This window comes from Morus notabilis, unplaced genomic scaffold (genome assembly GCF_000414095.1).
Source record: "Morus notabilis unplaced genomic scaffold, ASM41409v2 Scaffold477, whole genome shotgun sequence".
Classification (NCBI taxonomy): Eukaryota; Viridiplantae; Streptophyta; class Magnoliopsida; order Rosales; family Moraceae; genus Morus; species Morus notabilis.
In genome coordinates this window covers 18,770-37,406 of record NW_010362647.1, presented here as the reverse complement: position 1 = coordinate 37,406, position 18,637 = coordinate 18,770, and the positions used below count along the sequence as shown (strand labels likewise).

At 32.0% G+C, this 18,637-nt stretch overlaps 2 protein-coding genes across 2 annotated transcripts; one reads left to right on the top strand and one right to left on the bottom strand.

Moving 5' to 3' along the window:
• Positions 1-3,513: 3,513 nt before the first annotated feature.
• On the top strand, positions 3,514-5,852 carry LOC21389400 (pentatricopeptide repeat-containing protein At1g08070, chloroplastic). The gene has a single exon (XM_010102639.2). The coding sequence runs from the start codon at positions 3,585-3,587 to the stop codon at positions 5,796-5,798; it is 2,214 nt and encodes a 737-aa protein (XP_010100941.1). The 5' UTR covers positions 3,514-3,584; the 3' UTR covers positions 5,799-5,852.
• Positions 5,853-6,040: 188 nt separating this feature from the next.
• Positions 6,041-7,793, bottom strand: LOC21389399 (early nodulin-93). The gene is made up of 4 exons (XM_010102638.2): positions 7,579-7,793; positions 7,074-7,135; positions 6,564-6,639; positions 6,041-6,416 (listed from the first exon to the last, which is right to left on the bottom strand). Exons 1-4 carry the CDS (start codon positions 7,667-7,669, stop codon positions 6,319-6,321), a joined length of 327 nt encoding a protein of 108 aa, XP_010100940.1. The 5' UTR covers positions 7,670-7,793; the 3' UTR covers positions 6,041-6,318.
• Positions 7,794-18,637: the final 10,844 nt, after the last annotated feature.

Sequence of the window (18,637 nt, the reverse complement as noted above, 5' to 3'; positions counted from 1 at the left end):
TAGTAAAGAAATAAGTTTACTTATTCATGGACATTTTCCATAAATAAGCCGTGAATTCTGCAGGTTTAAAACCTTTAAGTACACGTGCTCATATTAGAAGGACGTGTAAAATATCAGTATGACAAGATATACTATGAAAAAACCTAGTAAGTATATCTGAGTATGTTTAAGAGTATCGTGGGACATGAAATAAATGACTTAACGGTACACCATGTCAGATAGTAACTGAGAATATTGGCTATGAGAGTGCAAAGTTTCAAATAACTAGTTTGACTTCAGATAAGTCATCACGTTCTTAACGGTTCGGTCAAATTGATGAACCAATAAGTAAGCACTCGATTAGTAATAACCAAGAATATTCTAAGATTTAAGTATTATTATGAGTGTAGAATTATAGAATTATGGAATAATCCCATGATTCAATATGTAGTATTACATTTGTACTACGTAGTACCCCCAGAAACTACAAGGATGAACATTCAAATCCAAATTATATGAAAGTAGTACATCACACTCACAGTTAGAGAGTTTTCACACAGTTGTATCCAAAGGATATTACGATAACCCAGGACCAAGATCAGATAGATCTAATAATGGAGTCTCAGCCGAATCAAGGATAGAAATGTATAGTCTAAGTCGATGTCAAGTTAAAAATAGTTTCGAGATCAATCATATGTATGTTAAGGAAACTGAGGTTGTAGCTAACAATCCTCGTTTTGAGTATTTAAGTTTTAGAACGTTGTAACAGAGCATGCAACAAATAAATAAATTTTAAACATGACGATTTAAATGATTGATTTTAAAAGGGCTTTAAGATGTACTTGAATTTAAGATTTCTCACGAAATCCGTTTTAAAGTCAAAATTAAATGGCCCGATTGAATTGGCTAGTTTTAGAAAGGCTTTTAAAGAGTATTTGAAATAGGAGTTCAAATGCTGCTCTGTTTGAAAGATATTTTTAGAACGTTTTATCTTAACTGAAATTAAGAAAAGCTTTAAGAAATTTAGTGATTCACTTATTTGAAATTATTGTTACAAATTATGAAAGTATTCTTTCTTATATTAAAAAAAAAAAAAATGTTCCGCAAATTTTAAGAAACCCCAGTAAGTACAAGTTAAAGTTTAAGTTACAGTGGCGGCCTCATAGGAGGGTCGTCACAATCTTAATATTGTGTGTTCACTTTTAATAAGAGGTTAAGGTAAAGGAAATAAAATTAAGTGCCGTACTAACTTTCAGCTAAATGGGAGGTAATAATCTTCGGACCACTTAGGAGAACCATGAAAAGATAAAGATTATGACCTTAAGTGTATCGGACTAAATGTTTAGGTCACTCCCCTAATGCCTTATTGGTCACACGCAACTGGTACGAGTACAAGAGCCCACCATAATAGAACATACTTTCGTAATTGTACTTGTTGAGCTTTCGCTCATTAAGCCGCTATTTGTTTCAACAATTCAATTCAAACCATAGTTTAGGATTCAAATTGATGTTTAGTAGAAAATTAAATTAGAACAATTCAAACCATTAACAATCTAAATTCACACAATCCGAATTGTTTTTTATGATGAAAGTAATTAGGATTTTACTTTTTCTCTCTCCTCAACTTCAAGATTAAGGCTCGTTTGTTTAGCTTGTTCGAGTTTATAACTTGAATTAAAAGTAAATTCATGTTAGATAAAACATTGTAGCAGAAAAAGGTTGAATTTGAATTTTTGTGAAAGTAAACACTGTAGCAAAAATTTAAGTTGTGATTCAAATTAACGGAACGAACGAGACTTAAAAATGTCATAACTTTTTCGTTTTAATTATAATTGAGATGAAGTTTTTTAATGTGTTCATAATTCTATATTACATATCTTTAATGTCATTTATAATAAAGTTTTATAAAATTTGTTACAAAATTATAATGACAGTTTTCAACACTTTATCTCTTCAGATTTTATTCTTAATTCAAAATTTGTTCACATTGTAATAAGACGCCTGCAACCCAATAATGTTGATGGATGGGCTGCTCACATTTGCCGTGGAGGAGGGGTACGGATGCCACCTTGCAGAAAAAATTTCTACACACTTCCAAAAATACTTTGAAGTATTAAACACATTCAAATTACATTTAAAATATTATGGATGCAGACTTATTTTATTATGCTTAAATTTTCATACAAAAGTAATTATAACTTGCATGTAATATAATTACTATAACTAGTTTGTGTTCAGTATATGTTGCATGAACGAAGTTGCCTAAGTATTAGTGGGAAAAAGAATAAGAGCAAGTGAAAGCGTTTTCGAGAACCGAAGTTTTGGTAATCAAGTTTACTTGTAAATTGGTTAATGAATTGGTAAGGTTTACTCATGCTAAGTAACAGTTTGAGAAACTAAGGTAACGTTTATTTTAAGAATTCTGTTTGTTTTAAGGGTTTTGTTTGATTTAAAATCATACTTAATTCTGTTACAATATTTTTCTCTCATAAAAAATTTAAATTTAAAAAATCATAATTATAAATCATAATTTTAAACTCATTAATCAAACGTCACCTGAATCATTATATCTTCAGTTTGATATGGATGGGCCAGATGCTTGATTTCCCAACCCATGCAATAGACACATAACTGGTCGAATTTGGATTTGTCCTATGGATCACCATGATGATTGTTGCGCCACCGTTGTCCGCATACGTTAGTTATTTATTCCCCAACGCTAGATGATGCGCCATCATCGTCCACCCCTCAGCATATACTGCGCCGTCCATTCCATCGTTACCCTCCCTTTTAGCTAGCTTTTACAATGGCGATAAGTTATTTGACTGGTTGAAAAGAAAGTGACCCTTTTTTTTTTGTTTTTTTTTCTTAATTTATCTTGTACGGTTTTTAAATAATTAATGGTAAAAGATATATTGATTGTTCTGGAGGTTGACATTCAAAAACTTTAAATAAGTAAAAAATTATTTTTTTAGGGGAAAATTTCATTTCAAAGTTAACAAATTACATACTTAATAATAGTCGTAAATAGCCACTAATGTTTACAAGGGTCAAGGGAATTCGACCCTGCACATTAACTGGATCCACCATTGAAAACGGATGAAGCACTGAGGCCAACACTGTTGAGACTCGACGAGGAAAGACTCGCTCGGCTCAATAAAATCAAGTGTGACCAAAGCCCGTTACAAAGAATCACTACAGTCGATAGATAAAACTAGTCGACCAAAACTAACCCCGAATATTGAGAACGCAAACAACACAACCTAAAAATAAATCTAACATAAAAGCACACACACCGTCAATAACCAACTCAGATAGGTGAGACTCGTAAAAAAAATTTAGGTGAGACACATAAAAAAAATTAAATGTGAGAAAATCACGTCTATTATTATAAATACATAAATATGGTGAAAATTCTCTCAAAAAATATCAGGGATAAAAAATATATTAGTTTACAAATGTAAGGACGAACGCGGTATTTAGCTAAAATTTTAGGTTTTTTTATTTTTTTACACATTTTTTTAAGGAAGCTCTAGTTCCCAAACCGTTTTTTGAAGAGTGACTTCCAACTTTTGGCCGTTGGCATCATCCAATATAAGACGAAAATGGCGTTTTCTCCCCCATCTCCACTTCCCATTTTACCTTCCACTTTCCACGTCCCACCCTCTTCCGACCCTCCATACAAGCTCCTTCAAAGCCATCCATCTCTGAACCTTCTCTCCAAATGCAAAAGCTTGCAAACTCTCAAACAAATCCACACCCACATCATCAAAACCGGCCTCCACAAAACCCAGTTCGCGCTCAGCAAGCTCGTCGAGTTCTGCTCCCTTTCTCCCTTCGGCGACCTCTCTTACGCACTCGCCATTCTCGACACCATCGAAGAACCCAATCGTTTCATCTGGAACACCGTCCTTCGCGGCCATTCTTTGAGATCCGACCCCGCAAAAGCTATTGATTTCTATGTCCGAATGGTCGTTTCTGGTGTTGAACCGAATTCTCATACTTTTCCTGTTATTTTGAAGTGTTGTACGAAATTCGGGGCTGCACATGAAGGGAAACAGCTCCATGCCCAAATCTTGAGGCTTGGACTTGACGCTGATGTTTTCATAAGCACGTCTCTTATAAACATGTATGCGCAAAATGGTATGTTGGATAACGCACGCTTGGTGTTCGATAAGAGTCCTGTTAGAAACGCGGTTTCTTTCACAGCCTTAATCACCGGCTATGCCTTGAGGGGTAGGATGGAGGAGGCTCGGGGCATTTTTGATGAAATGCCGACCAGAGATGTTGTGGCTTGGAATGCGATCATCTCGGGGTATACTCAAAGTGCTCAGTTTGATGAGGCATTGGCTTTCTTTAAGGAGATGGTGAAGGCAAATGTGAAGCCAAATGAAAGTAGTTTTGTGGTTATACTTTCTGCTTGTGCTCAGTCAGGAAATCTAGAATCGGGCAATTGGGTTCGGTCTTGGATTGGGGACCGTGGACTTGGTTCAAGTCTTCGCATTGTAAATGCACTTGTTGATATGTACTCAAAGTGTGGGAATTTAGATACGGCTCGAGACTTATTTGATGGTCTAAGGGAAAGGAATGTTGTGTCATGGAATATCATGATAGGTGGATATACTCATATGAGTGACTACAAAGAAGCCTTGGCATTGTTCCGGTTAATGCTCAGATCTGATGTAGAGCCCAATGATGTGACTTTATTGGCAGTTCTTCCCGCTTGTGCTCACTTGGGTGCACTTGACCTTGGCAAGTGGATTCACGCTTATATTGACAAGAAGTTTCATACTTTTACCAATAATTCCCTTTGGACAAGTCTCATTGACATGTATGCAAAATCTGGAAACATAGACGCCGCGAAGCAAGTCTTTGATGGCATGGAAATAAGAAGCTTGGCTTCTTGGAATGCAATGATATCCGGGTTAGCGGTACACGGTCATGCGAGTTTGGCTTTTGAGCTTTTCTCAAAAATGACCGACGAGGGTTTTAAGCCGGATGATATTTCCTTTGTTGCTGTTTTATCTGCTTGCAATTATGCTGGTCTGTTAGGTATCGGACGCCAATATTTTAGCTCAATGGTTCAAGATTACAATGTCTCCCCGAAACTGCAACACTACGGTATCATGATCGATCTTCTAGGTCGAGCTGGGTTGTTCGACGAAGCAGAGAGCCTAATAAAGAATATGGAGATGAAGCCGGATGGTGCTATCTGGGGTTCTCTGCTTGGAGCTTGTAGAGCCCACAGGCGTGTTGAATTGGGTGAATTTGTTGCGGAGCGTCTTTCCGAATTAGAACCCGGAAATCCCGGTCCTTATGTTCTGTTGTCAAACATCTATGCAGGAGCTAGTAGATGGGATGATGTAGCAAGGATAAGAACCAAGCTACATGATAAAGGAATGAAGAAAGTTCCTGGATGTACCTCTATTGAGGTGGATAATGTGGTTCATGAGTTTCTTGTAGGTGATAAAGTACATCCACTAAGCGAAGATATTTACAAAATGTTGAATGAGATCGATAGGCTTTTGGATATTTCTGGGTTTGTGCCAGATACATCTGAGGTTCTTTATGACATGGATGAAGATTTAAAAGAAGGTTCCTTGAGTCATCATAGTGAGAAGTTGGCCATTGCTTTTGGTTTGATCAGTACAAAGCCAGGGACAACAATTAGAATTGTAAAGAATCTTCGTGTATGTGGGAATTGCCATTCAGCTACAAAGTTGATATCCAAGATCTTCAATAGGGAAATCATAGCCAGAGATCGAAACCGGTTTCACCACTTCAAGAATGGTTCTTGTTCATGCAACGACTATTGGTGATACAAGTGGTTCCTAGGATCCCAAACTGCGTGTCAATTGTTTGTCATCTTTCAATTGGTAGATTCAATTTTATTTTTTTTTTAATTTTTGTTGACTGGTGAACGATGATTACTCTTATATCAGTTGGTATTAAAAAGTTGGGACTATTATTGTAATATAGATCAGTTGTAAAGTGCAGAATATGGAAACATTGACCAACTCTTGTATATATTTATATGGAAATATTAACCAACTCTTGTATATATTTATGTTCTCATCATTTTATAAAGAAAAAGCCCATATTTTGGGCGTTCCTATGATGGAACTTTGAATACTATGTTCCTCACATGCAAAAGGAGTTGGATTGAGATGGAACATAATATCAAATCTGGGGTAGGGCCCAATAGGTAATAGCTAGATGTTCTCATGATCTAAGGAAACCCATATTTATTTATTTATAAGGAGATGGAATTACATAATAAATGTTTACTTAGACCATTGGGGAACAACCAGACTTTGAAACTAGTGATGGAAATTTGAATCATCCTTCAATGTTGTTAGAGGCTTGCTTGAAGGAGTTCTTTCTAGCTGTAGCCAGGACAGTCTTGTCAGCCACTATGAAATATGCCGCTCCAGCCACTGCCATCAGATCATTAAAATCTCTTATACACCATATATATATATGATAAGTATACATATATATATATATACGTATGTATGTATATATATGCATTTAAAAGAGAAACAAAATAAATCTTTACAAAAAATGAGGATGAAGATTGTAACCTGTGGAGATTATGAGGGCTTGAGCAGTGTGATTGAGATGGGCTTTTGCCCATGGCAGCAACCTCACACTAGCAAACTGCAACCAAATTGTGTTGATTGTAAGCTCGGAAGAGTTCAATGATAAACTTCTTGTTGAAATATTTTAATTCCTTTACGCCATTATTTTAGTTAACATAAAAAAATTATTTAAAAAAAAAAAAAAAAACTCGCCATTACGTTTTTGTACAAGATAAAAAGAAAGGTGTTAAAAATCCAAAGACGTTATAGTAAATGACGTTTTTAAAGTATATAGTATCTTTTTGTCATTTCTTTTAGCTATCACAAAAAAAAACAAACAGACAGAGAAAAAAAAAAAAAAAAACACAACTCTTCGTTATTTATTTATTTATTGGTTCTTTTTTGGGGAACTCTTCCTGAGTTTTTTTTTTACAAGATAAGAAGAAAGGTTTTGAAAACTCAAAGATGTTATAGTAAATGAGGTATATAAAGGTTTTGAGGTTGAAGACTTACCGTTGGAATCGCAGTTGCAATGCTAGCAACAACAGCTGCCTTGGCTCCTGCTTTCACACCTTCTGTTTTTGTTTAAAAAAAAAAAAAAAAATCTTAGAGAAAAATGGTAAAATGTAAATTATCATATCATCTAAAAATACTAAGCTTTATTCATTGTGGCCATAAAGCAGTTTCAGCCAAAGTTGTTAACCATTTTAATGATTTCATGCAAAACAACCAAACTTGCTAAAAGGGAAATAAAGTATATAACACCAAACCTTAATCACATAATTTTATTTACAGGCATGGTATTTTTTCTTTGAGATTCAACCAATGCAAAGATAAATTTTCTAGGAACCAAATGATGCTTAAAATCATGAACCCACATGATAAAATATAATAGGTCACTTTTATACTAAATATATAATAGACTAAGCTTGAAAATACTAAAGAAACAAAAACTGTCCATAACCAATAGCAGAAATTATGCAACTTAATTAGTTTCCCAAAAAAAAAAAAAAAAAACCTTGGGCGCAGCGTTGAGCCATGGCCAGCTTCTGGTCAAGAGCAGCCAAGCTGCTCTTTTCAAGGGGTGACTGAGCTGCATTCTTTGCCATATTTCTATAAAGTAAAACAATAAAAAGATGTAGAAATAATATCTGAAGAAATAAACAACTGATCAAAACTAAGCTACTCTTCGAAAAGAAAAGATATTTTGAAGTGTCTGGATGAATTGAAGTTGTGGGATTTGGTGGGTTATTTATAACCAATTTTTTTAGGTGAGAGTTGGTGAATCAAAGGGTCAGGTAGTCTTTCTCAGAGTTTGATGGTTTACTTCCAATTCTAGTGCCTCGGACACTTGTTTTCACTAAGGTTTCTGTTATTGTCGGTTGCCGGTTGATTCTTGATCAGGTTTTGTTCCCAAAATGTCCTTGTGTTATTAGGGGACATTTCAAGTTTGTTAAGGGTGAAAAGGTAACTTCGACTACTAACTTGTCAGTCTAGCGCATGTGATTAAGGCCTAAGATTTGGTCACGTAATCCACTAATTTTTTCTGAACTGACACAAGAATCCATGAAATTAGAGCGAAAGTGACTTTTATCTTGAGTTGAGATTTCTTATCAAATAAATATCTTTTTGAAAGACTCTTTTCTTATGGAGATTTACAGAATCCACCGGTTTAGGACAAAGCTGTCCCCCAAAAACCATGGGTAACATGAATTGAAATGTTCGTGGGATTTGAACACGTGGCCTAGATGAAGGGCTGAGATCTATTGAATCTGGTGTTGCAGAGAGGAATCACTTTTTGGGTTCATGGTTTTTAGTGGAAGGCCAGTGGCCAGTGGCCAGTGGTATTGGATTTCTGTTCATTATTTTCTTATGGGCTTTGGGCACATACATACACATGGCTTTAAAGGGAACAGCATGCCACAGATTTTAAGCTTAAATGAATAGGTCAGGAGAATTATTGTACAGAATATTACAGTTATCTCATCACATTATATTTAAAATATTAAATATATTTTTAATATATTAATCGGTATCCAAATATGATATTAGTATCGAATTGAGATACCTATTGGTATCTGGCCACAAAAACAATATCCAAACAATATACCTAATAGTATCCGGCAGACAACCGCCATATTCACGACAATAGTCACCTAAGAGTGATTTAAGAATCTAAATCAATTGGTACCCAACACTAAATTTAATAACTTTATAAGGAATGAGGTCTTGGATTCAAGTATTGGGGAAACGCGAAAAAATCCTTGAGGGCCACTAGGTGCCTAGAAAAAATAATACGTATGAGTAACGAGTATAAAGCCTGACTATGTCAGGATCCCACAAGGTAGACCCATGAAGGTTGAGGCGTTACACATCATCCATAAAATTACACACAAAAAATTCACAACAAATCCAAAAAGTAATACAACTCCACAAATCCAGAAAAAATCGAAAAAAAAAAAAACTAGAACACAGATTTTAAAATTTTGATATGATTTTTGTTATATTTATATTTTTGTTAAATTTCCACTTAAAGTATGAGACTTTATCACACAGTGTAATTCCGAGAACAGGAGCTTAGTGTGTGTGTGTGTGTGCAGTTGCTTTGGAAGAATAGTATATGAAATGCGGCATTATCTAATCATATTTGTTTGCCCATTAATACGCTCATGAGCTGATTGAATTACTGAGGACTTAGGCTTAGCTCTGTATTATTTTTTCCTTTTAAAATCAGTTTATGTTTTTAGCAAAAGCTGATTTTAGTGTTTGGTAAATCTTCTCAAAAGTACTTCTTGAAGAATTTTTTAAGAATCTACAGTCAAAATCAGAAGTAGCCTAAAGACAACTTTAGCTTTTAAATTGTGCGGAAATCAACATAGTATAATTAATAAAACTTTCATAATACTCATAATACTCCTAATAAAATTTAAAATTTACAATCTTCCTAATCTAAACTTCAGACTCGTAATATAATATAATATAATATAATAATAATATTGTAACAAATAATATCATATTATTTTATCATATAATATGATAAATATAAATATAATCTTATAATTCTAATATTATTTATATTATAGTGTATTACACAAGTTATATTATGTAATATTATAATATGTTTTACAATATTGTAATTATATTAACCATTTTAATAATATTATTATATTCTATATCATAATTATATAATATGTTATTTAATAATAGTTTTATTGTATTATATTAAATATAATAATAAATATACATTATATTGTAATTATATATATTATTTTATAGTATAATATAATATAATCGTTTATTATTTTAATAATATTATTATATTCCATATTATAGTTATATAATATATTATATAATAATAGTTTTTTGTATTATATTAAATATAATAATAAATATATATTATATTGTTATTATATATATTATATTATAGTATAATATAATCATTATTTTCAATTATTTCAGTTATTATTTTAATAATATTATTATATTCTATATCATAATTATATAATAATAGTTTTTTATATTAGTTTTTTTGTGTTATATTAAATATAATAATAGATATATATTATATTGTAATATATATTATAGTATAATATAATATAATCGTAATTTTTAACTATCTACAGCAATTCAATCTCATAATTTATCAAACATTATTACACTGATTTTGGAACTAACACAGCTACTATAATTATAGTTTACCAAACACTTAGCTGCTTTTTGTAACAGCTGCTTCTTCCTTCAGTACAACTAAAATCAATTTTTTTAAAATCTACAGCACTACCAAACTAAGCCATCAACTAAAGGAGAATAGGCCTTTGCCACTCTTCGGTGGTTCCTGGAATTGTCTAAGGTCGAAGTACCTTATGATCCCCGTTTTAATCAGAAAAAAAAATAATAAATAATAATAATAATAATAATAATAATAATAATAATAATAATAACCACCACCAAGGGGATTTGTGTGATCAGTGGTAGAAAAGTACTTAACGTGAATGTTTATTAAATTTCGTTAAATTTTTATATTTTTATTAATCTCCTATGATTTTTATTTAATATGATGATTCAAAAACGTGTATAAGGTATCCACTATCATTGTTTTTACTTTTAACTACTAAATGCGGTTTTGGTTTCTTTAACATTTGTTTGGCAACCTTCCATATTTCTCGTAAAGCACTAAATTGATTGAAGATAGGGTTAAATTAAATTGTCTTTTATTTTAATTTTCACACCACTTTAACATTCTGATATATCTTAATCCAAGTATTCGAAATTAAAGTGGAATTTTTACAAGTTTTCGAAATTCCAACTGGCAGGGTAGAAACATTTGTGTTCTAAAGTAGAGTCGAAGAGACAAATTAATGTTCAATTATGTTTTGGTTGTAAAATTTGAGATTTGGGACATGTGGTGCTTAGTTGGTAATATGCATATCTTATCAAATTGGTTCTTTCGATCAGTCAATTATTTGATTGACTTTAAAAATCTTAGGCCCTGTTCACTTCGTTGATTCGAGTTTAGAATTCAAGTTTTTCTACAGTAAAAAGCTCTCACAAACAATCACATCTAACTTTTTTGTTACAGTAAAAAGCTCACACATAAAGTCATATCTCAACTCAAATTCTAAACTCGAATCAGCGAAGTGAACGGGACCTTATTGTCCTTTTTAAGATGAGAAGAATCATAGCTTTTAACGGAGAAAAAGAAGTTCGTACAATATGAGACAGAAACACAATCATTTATTAAAAAAAAAAAAAAATACAACAAAACGTGGTTGCAACTTACAATGAGAGAAATCTATCGGGCAATGATATTTGAGTAATTTTGAAACTCTTGTTGCCGTTTTTTTATGTGAGAAGAATCACAACATCAAATATGGGAAAAGAGTTTGTATTCATATGACATAAACACTTTCGTTTATAAATACTTATTTGAAAAAATGCAACAAAGCGTAGTTGCAACTTTCAATGACGTAATATAATTCTAAGAAGCTAGATTTACTATTATCTTGTATGGCATTACTTTAAGTCTCGTTCACTTTGTGGATTCGAATTTTCAATTCGAGCTGAGATGTGACATTTTCTAAGAGCTTTTTACTGTAGCAGAAAAAGTTAGATATAACATTTTCTGAGAGCTTTTTACTCTAAAAATTTAAAATTAAAAATTTAAATCGATGAAATGAACGAGACCTTTATATATAGATGTCAAAAGATATGTCTTACGTTTAACATATTCTGGAGATATTCTGTTATAGATGTACTTTGGGACCAGTAGAGACAGTGCCCCTTATCAGCTTCTAGCTTGTGGCCCCTGTGAATAGTGGGCATGGTGAAGTCTTTTGGGCTGCTATTTAAGCTATTTGGGCTTAATTAAACTCCTTTGATGCCAAATGTTTCTCTCTACCACTTAATTTCTTTTCATTTTTTTTTTCTCTTCCTTTTCCATCCATCAGATTTACCACAATTAACATTAATTGGAGGATTCAATGCAATCGTTAGAAACATATTTAAAATAAGGATGCCATTTTCCAAGTTTACATTATAGACAATTGTAAGAATCAAGCTCCCTACAATAATACGAAAAATCATTGGTTAGCGTCTGAATTTCTTGTTCCATGTTTTTGTGTACGTCATCCTGCTTTTGCGGTATGTTTTTTTTTTTTTTGCCGTTTGGGAGCACTTGTGTTTTTACTATTTAAAATTTAATCAGTATTTGGATAATAAAGAGCTTTTTTTATTCTGATTTTGACTGGACTGTGCATGGCTGTATCTCCCTTCGTTATAGATGGCTTGGCTTTTTAATAAAACCAGAGCATAAACATGTTTATTAATTTCCATAAAAAAAAAAAAAAAACTTTTTATTTTAGAAGAGCTTTTCAACATGTTTTGTTAAATAAGTCAAAAACTATTTTTTTTTTTAAAGAGGAATTGTTTTAAATAAAAAAACTAATAAACAGTCGTCATGGTCCTTCAAAGAGTAAAACGCATGACTGAAACCCGAAAATGGGAAACTACATCGGCATACTACGAACGAGCACACTAAAAGCTCTACAAAAAAAAAGGACCTCATAGCTCTATAAGAGCACATCATAAACCTCCACAAAGAGAGGACATCTACACAGCCTAAAACTAATTCTAGCAAAACCATTCTATCAGTGGACATACATAAACAACAAAATAAGCGAGGGACAGGTGTGGAGACCACCCCCCTTATTACATCACAAGAGCGAACACACGTCGCCTTTATTATAATAGAAAATAACAATAAACACACAAAACACAAAATTAGAGAGCAATCACCGTTGCGGTTCGTAGACATGGGGTCCCTCAACGCCAGTCACGCATGAGTACTCTATAACCAATTCCAGCCACCAACCATTGGAGAGCCCACCGGAGCCATCACAGCCCCACCACATCCGAGCCCACGCCATACCAAAACTGTTGAGAATGGTATCCTAGAAGCACGAGATGTAATAGGTTATGTATTACTTATTTAATAAAAGAGTTTATTCATTGTTTTATGTGCATATATTTATAAATATTTTATGAAAATCAATAAAAATTCTATGATTATTTATGTGACCTTAAACATTGTATATAAGTGTTATATACGAGAGGATAATATTTAAGGATAATAATAAAAATGATGTTCGTAATGAATTTAATTAAAGTTTAGAATATTTAATTAAAACATTATTAATATATGTCATTCCCATTGAGAATGGAACAGTGTTATCCGCACTGTTAATATGGCGAGATATTGAATGAGTGTATTTCTCATAATGAGATTATGTGGAACTGGGACACAGACGCAATATGAATTTCTGATAATTTTCGTTAAGTATAGAAATTCTAATTAAGTCTATCGATAGTCATATATGAAATGATCTTAATACTGAGTTCTTAGTAAAATCCTATTTAGGAATTTGTATCTTTTGATTTACTCAGTACGAATTCTAAGATCCTGAATCCTATTTCTTGTATTTTAGAGACATGATGAAGTAGGTAGCTGGAAATGTTATTATACGAGACCGAATCCATTCCTTCTTGAAAAATAAGTAGATAAATAATTCTCCTGAGGGTTGATTCGGTACTTGAATAAGTAACAAACTCGTATTCATGAATGTGTTTTATGAATATACTATTAATTAGAGAATTAATGGTACTCAAGGATAAATATGTAATTAGAGAGGTTAACGGATTTCACCTATCTTTAATTATGAATTATTTATGGATGATTGATTTATATGTAGTGACTATATCAAATGGACACTTCATAGTTTAGAAGTAATTTATGTCTATAATTACGATAGTGTAATTCTAAGTTTATAGTGGAGTAACTATTGGAATTAACAAGATTAATTAATTAATTAAAGTGTTTAATTAATTATTAATTTTTATTAGAGCTCGAAATTATAGGTCTATGAGTCCTCACGTCATCCTTATAATTCTATAAGACACTAAGGGCAAAATAGAAATTTTAGAATTACAGAATTCTAAAATTAAACAATCGAGAATAATTAATTAAAAATTAATATTATTTAAATAATGTGATTATTTAAATTTAAGTTTGAATTTTGGTCCACTTATGTGAAGGTGTTCACATAGTGTGAATGTAAGGCATAGTGTGAACACATATGGAATTATCTATTTAAACTTATTTGATAAGTTGTTCAATTTGAAATTCAAATTGTTTTAAGTGTGACTTATATTATAATTAGAATTTGAGTTAAAATTAGACTGTTGGATAAATGCATAATCTTGCTCTATCCCCTGCAAATAATGGCGCATACCACATGGATTTTATCCTTTAAGGTGGCCAGCCATTAATGGATAAAGGAAGGGAGAATTTGTTCCAAATTCAAATGAGAGATAATTGATAAACTTTATCTTGGAGATAAAGATGAGACTCCTTCTCAGAGTCTGACTACTACTTTATAAATATGAGAATTATTTTTCTCTCTAAAAAACATAGTGGCCGAATTTTATAGAGAGTCAGAAGGAAATATTTTTTTCAAAAATTTCACGTCATGCATGCGTTGATGTTTGTGAAAAATTTAAATGTTTTATAACTAATCATATTTTGTCTCAAGTGTGTCCACACACACTTCTTCATAGATTCTTAAAATTAACGAGAAAGACTTTAATTTTCTAAACTAACATTGGAGTAAGAAACGTTTGGAATGAAAAAACTCAAATTATTATCCTAATCAACTGTTAGGTATAATTCTTAATTAAATTCTTAAAAAATAAATTAATATGATTAATTTATTCATATATAAATTAATATAATCTATAGCATCTAAAAAATTTCATGAAATTTTTTTTATACGGCTCCGCTACTCTCACGCTTTTACATCCGAATTCAATTCAGAAACTGACAAAAACGCCCTCTGACCATATTCCCATGGCGGCATGAACCCAACCACAAACTTGGATAGGCCCCTCAACGCCGGCAGAGGGCGGTCGACAGTAAAGGCCACGCAAACCACGTCAAAAAAATCCAGCCAGCCTTTCTCCCGTAGCCAACTAATCCAGGCCGAATATGAATGCGATTTGGGCCTCCCTCGACCCCCACGGCCGGCATCGCGTCCCCTCTGCTCGCACTAGACCCCAGATCGGCGATGGTGAAGCACCCAGAGCCACCTCAGCACTCAACTCCCGATCTACGTGAACCCCTTCTCTGCTGGCGGCACGAACTCTAAATCCTGGCACATCGGCAGACGACGGATCTCTGGACAAAAAATAGAGGCCAACGGACCAGCGACGCGCTGGCCCGCCGGCCTCAGACCTCTCTCTTGTTCTTTCTGTCTCTCATTCTCTCTGTGCTTTTTTTTTTTTGGGTCAAAAACTCTTATCGTTATAAAAGGTAATATAAAAGAAAGATATACATGAGACTTTAATTTGTAATTCACAATAAAAATCCTAAAAATGTAAATAAAAAAGTTTTTGTAAGCTCTTTCGTAAGTATCAAGGAGATCACTCCTAAAGTCTCGTTTGCCAGAGTTTTTATTTTTATTTTTAATCAGTAGAAGAAGAGAAGTAAAAGATATGACTTTTTAATAGGTGAATAAAAGAGTTTAATTGATAAAAACCCTTTTTAAATTTTTTAATAAGTAATAAAAGTGTTAAAATTAAGTTTATAATACTTTAATAAAACTTTATACAAATTTTAAAGTCTATTAAAAAATGTTTTTTTTAAAGCCTCATTTTATAACTTTAAATGAAAGCTCTTCTGAAAAATATAAACACTTTTGATAGATCATCTAAATACTTCTAAAATCATTTTTGACTCAGGAAGCTAAAAATTGTCAAAAGCAACTTTCAGGAAACTATCCAAATAAGCCCTAAAAGAGTTCATAAAAGTCGAAAGCACTTTAAAAGTGTTCTTCCAAATAGGTTCATAAACAACTTTTGGACTAAATAAGTCAAATGTTTTTATTTTTTTTTATTTTTTTATTTTTAAAGAAAAACCAATCCAAACTAACTCTTATTCTATTTGCTCTTTTGTAGCATTAGTTATCACAAACAGTGGAAGAACAATATACAATATATACAATATATATATATAATTATATATATTTCGGTTTGGTATGGAACGATACTTGTATATTTTTTTTTTAAAACATATATTTTTTTTTAAAACATGTATATTTCTACTAATTAAAATATGTACATTTATTTTTATAGTAAAATATATAATATATACACATTTTAAGAAGAAATATACACGTTTTAAAGAGAAAATATATATGTTTTAAAAAAAAAATATATAAGTGCAGCTCCAGTCCAGTACCAGACTGGAGACTTGGCATATATATATATATATATATAGCTAAAGGCTTTCTAGCAAAAATATAGGTTAAAGGAAATTTTATTGACACTCAAAATTTTATTTAGACACCCCAAACTATTTTAATTTTAAAATTATTTTCCTCTTAATAGTAAAAACTCATATAATTTCAGAAACACCCTTACATACACCTCATATTTTTTCATCATGTAATAACTTTTTTTTTTTTTTTTTCCATTTTCTATGAAAGACTTGAAAGTTATATTTGTGCTTTTAGACTATCTCCGCACAGTAGAGCGCAAAGCTCTTTGTACTCTTGTGGTGCGCACAAAGCACAAAAATAATTGGGATTCACTGTTTGTTTTTGTTTTTTTGTTTTTTTTTGAGTGATGATCATCATACAAATACGATGACCGTCTCAAACTTCAGACACATATCAGAGGAAAAACTTTCCAACTCTTGTAATGTCCACAACGAAAATGAGAAAAAAAAAAAAGAAAAAAAAAGTCATTCAAAGATCTCAATTGTCACTTACTATATAGTTTAGAGATCATATGTGTCAATTACTTTCTAAAAATAAAAAGAAAAAAAAAAGGCATAAAAGAAATGAAAAAAAAGTGGGAAAATATTTGAAGCAAAAAAGAGGAAAAAGTTTTTACTTGTTTTGTTACGTTTTAAATTAGTTCTAGTTTGGTTTGTTTAATTTTTTATTTAGTTTGGTGTGATTTTATTTTATTTTAATATATTTTTCTTTAATTTTATTCTTTATTCAAATTATTTATAGCAATTTTGTTTGACAATTATCAAAAATTTAGTGCAAAACGATGCTAAAACTACAAAATCGAACCACAAACCATTTCAAAATTAAAAACAAACATAATAAATAATTAAAAAAATAAAATCGAGGTTTCTTATTGGCCGTTGGATCAAAATATGAATAGATCATATTAGCACGCGCTGACAGGGGTGTCTCGATGGGTAGACATGTCAGAGGTTTGCGCCAGGTGGGGCCCGCCAGTTACTCGTTCAGCCAATGAATTTTCTCCACGTGTCATCGATGTTGGCTACCTTCTTTCCGCGCGCGTACCAGTATGGGGTGGTCCACGTTTGTGTCTTCTCATTGCCCATTTGCGAGCTAACAAGTGGTGTTCTGTTTGATCCAGCAGCTTGCATTCCACTCGTGTGGAGCCCGCCATCTAAGCTAGCCAATTGCCTACCGAAACGTGGTGATTCTATTGAAGCGTGCAACACCGAATCATTTTCTTTTCTACGAAAAAAAACATTTTTTTTTGTTAATTTTGAGGGGAAAATAGACCGAACGTTTCTCTCTCTTCTCAAAACCGATTCTCTCGGGTGTTTAATATGAGAATTTATATCATGATTTAAATTATGAATTCATAATTTGTTACAGTATTTTTTTTTTCATAAAAAACACATATTGGATATAAATAAAGATAAAAAAAGGTCAAAAGAAAAAAAAGAGGATGGGGAGAGAAGGAGCTGTCAAGTAGCAGAATAGATAAGCTCCATAGAAGCACTATTAAAAAATGGACTCTCCTTTAGTTAGGCAATAGATTTATGGATGGGAAAAGTTCAAGAAAGACGATTCAAAAACACATATTGAGTGATATTTTTTAGGTATCTGAATAATAAAACGAGCAAAAGTGATTTTTTGACTAAACATATTGAGTGCTTTTCCCTCCCTCTGCGTGTAGGCGGAAATCCATTGCCCTCTGTGAGTTTTTGTTTTTTGCAATATTGAGTAGAATCATTTTAAAAGATGGGAGGATAAACAACACAACATGGGAAAAAAACAAAGGAAAAAAAAATTAACTTTTAAAAAAGCTAAACATATAAAAGATTAAAAGATATAAATAAAAGAGATGAGAGGATAAAAAAACAAAAAATAGAGGAAAAAAAAGAAAGCAAAAAACAAATGTTTCATATGTTGAATTTGAGGGGAGAAAGGTGGAAAAAGATGCAAGGAAAACAAACTAAGGGAAAAAAATAACATTAAAATATAAAAGGAAGCAACCCAAGAAATAGAAAAGTGAGAGAAATAATAAAAAAAAAGAGATCAAAAGATGCCAAGAAAGTTAAATGAGGACAAAAAAAATCAAAAAACAAAAGGGAAAAACAAAAAAGTAAAAAGAGGAATAAATGGGGAAGAGGAAACGGACGGAACTCACAAAATAGGGGAAAAGAATAAAACAAAGCAAAAAAAAAAAAAAAAAAACGTAAATCGTAAAAAAAAAAAAGTTTCCTACGTTGAATTTGAGGGGAGAAACGT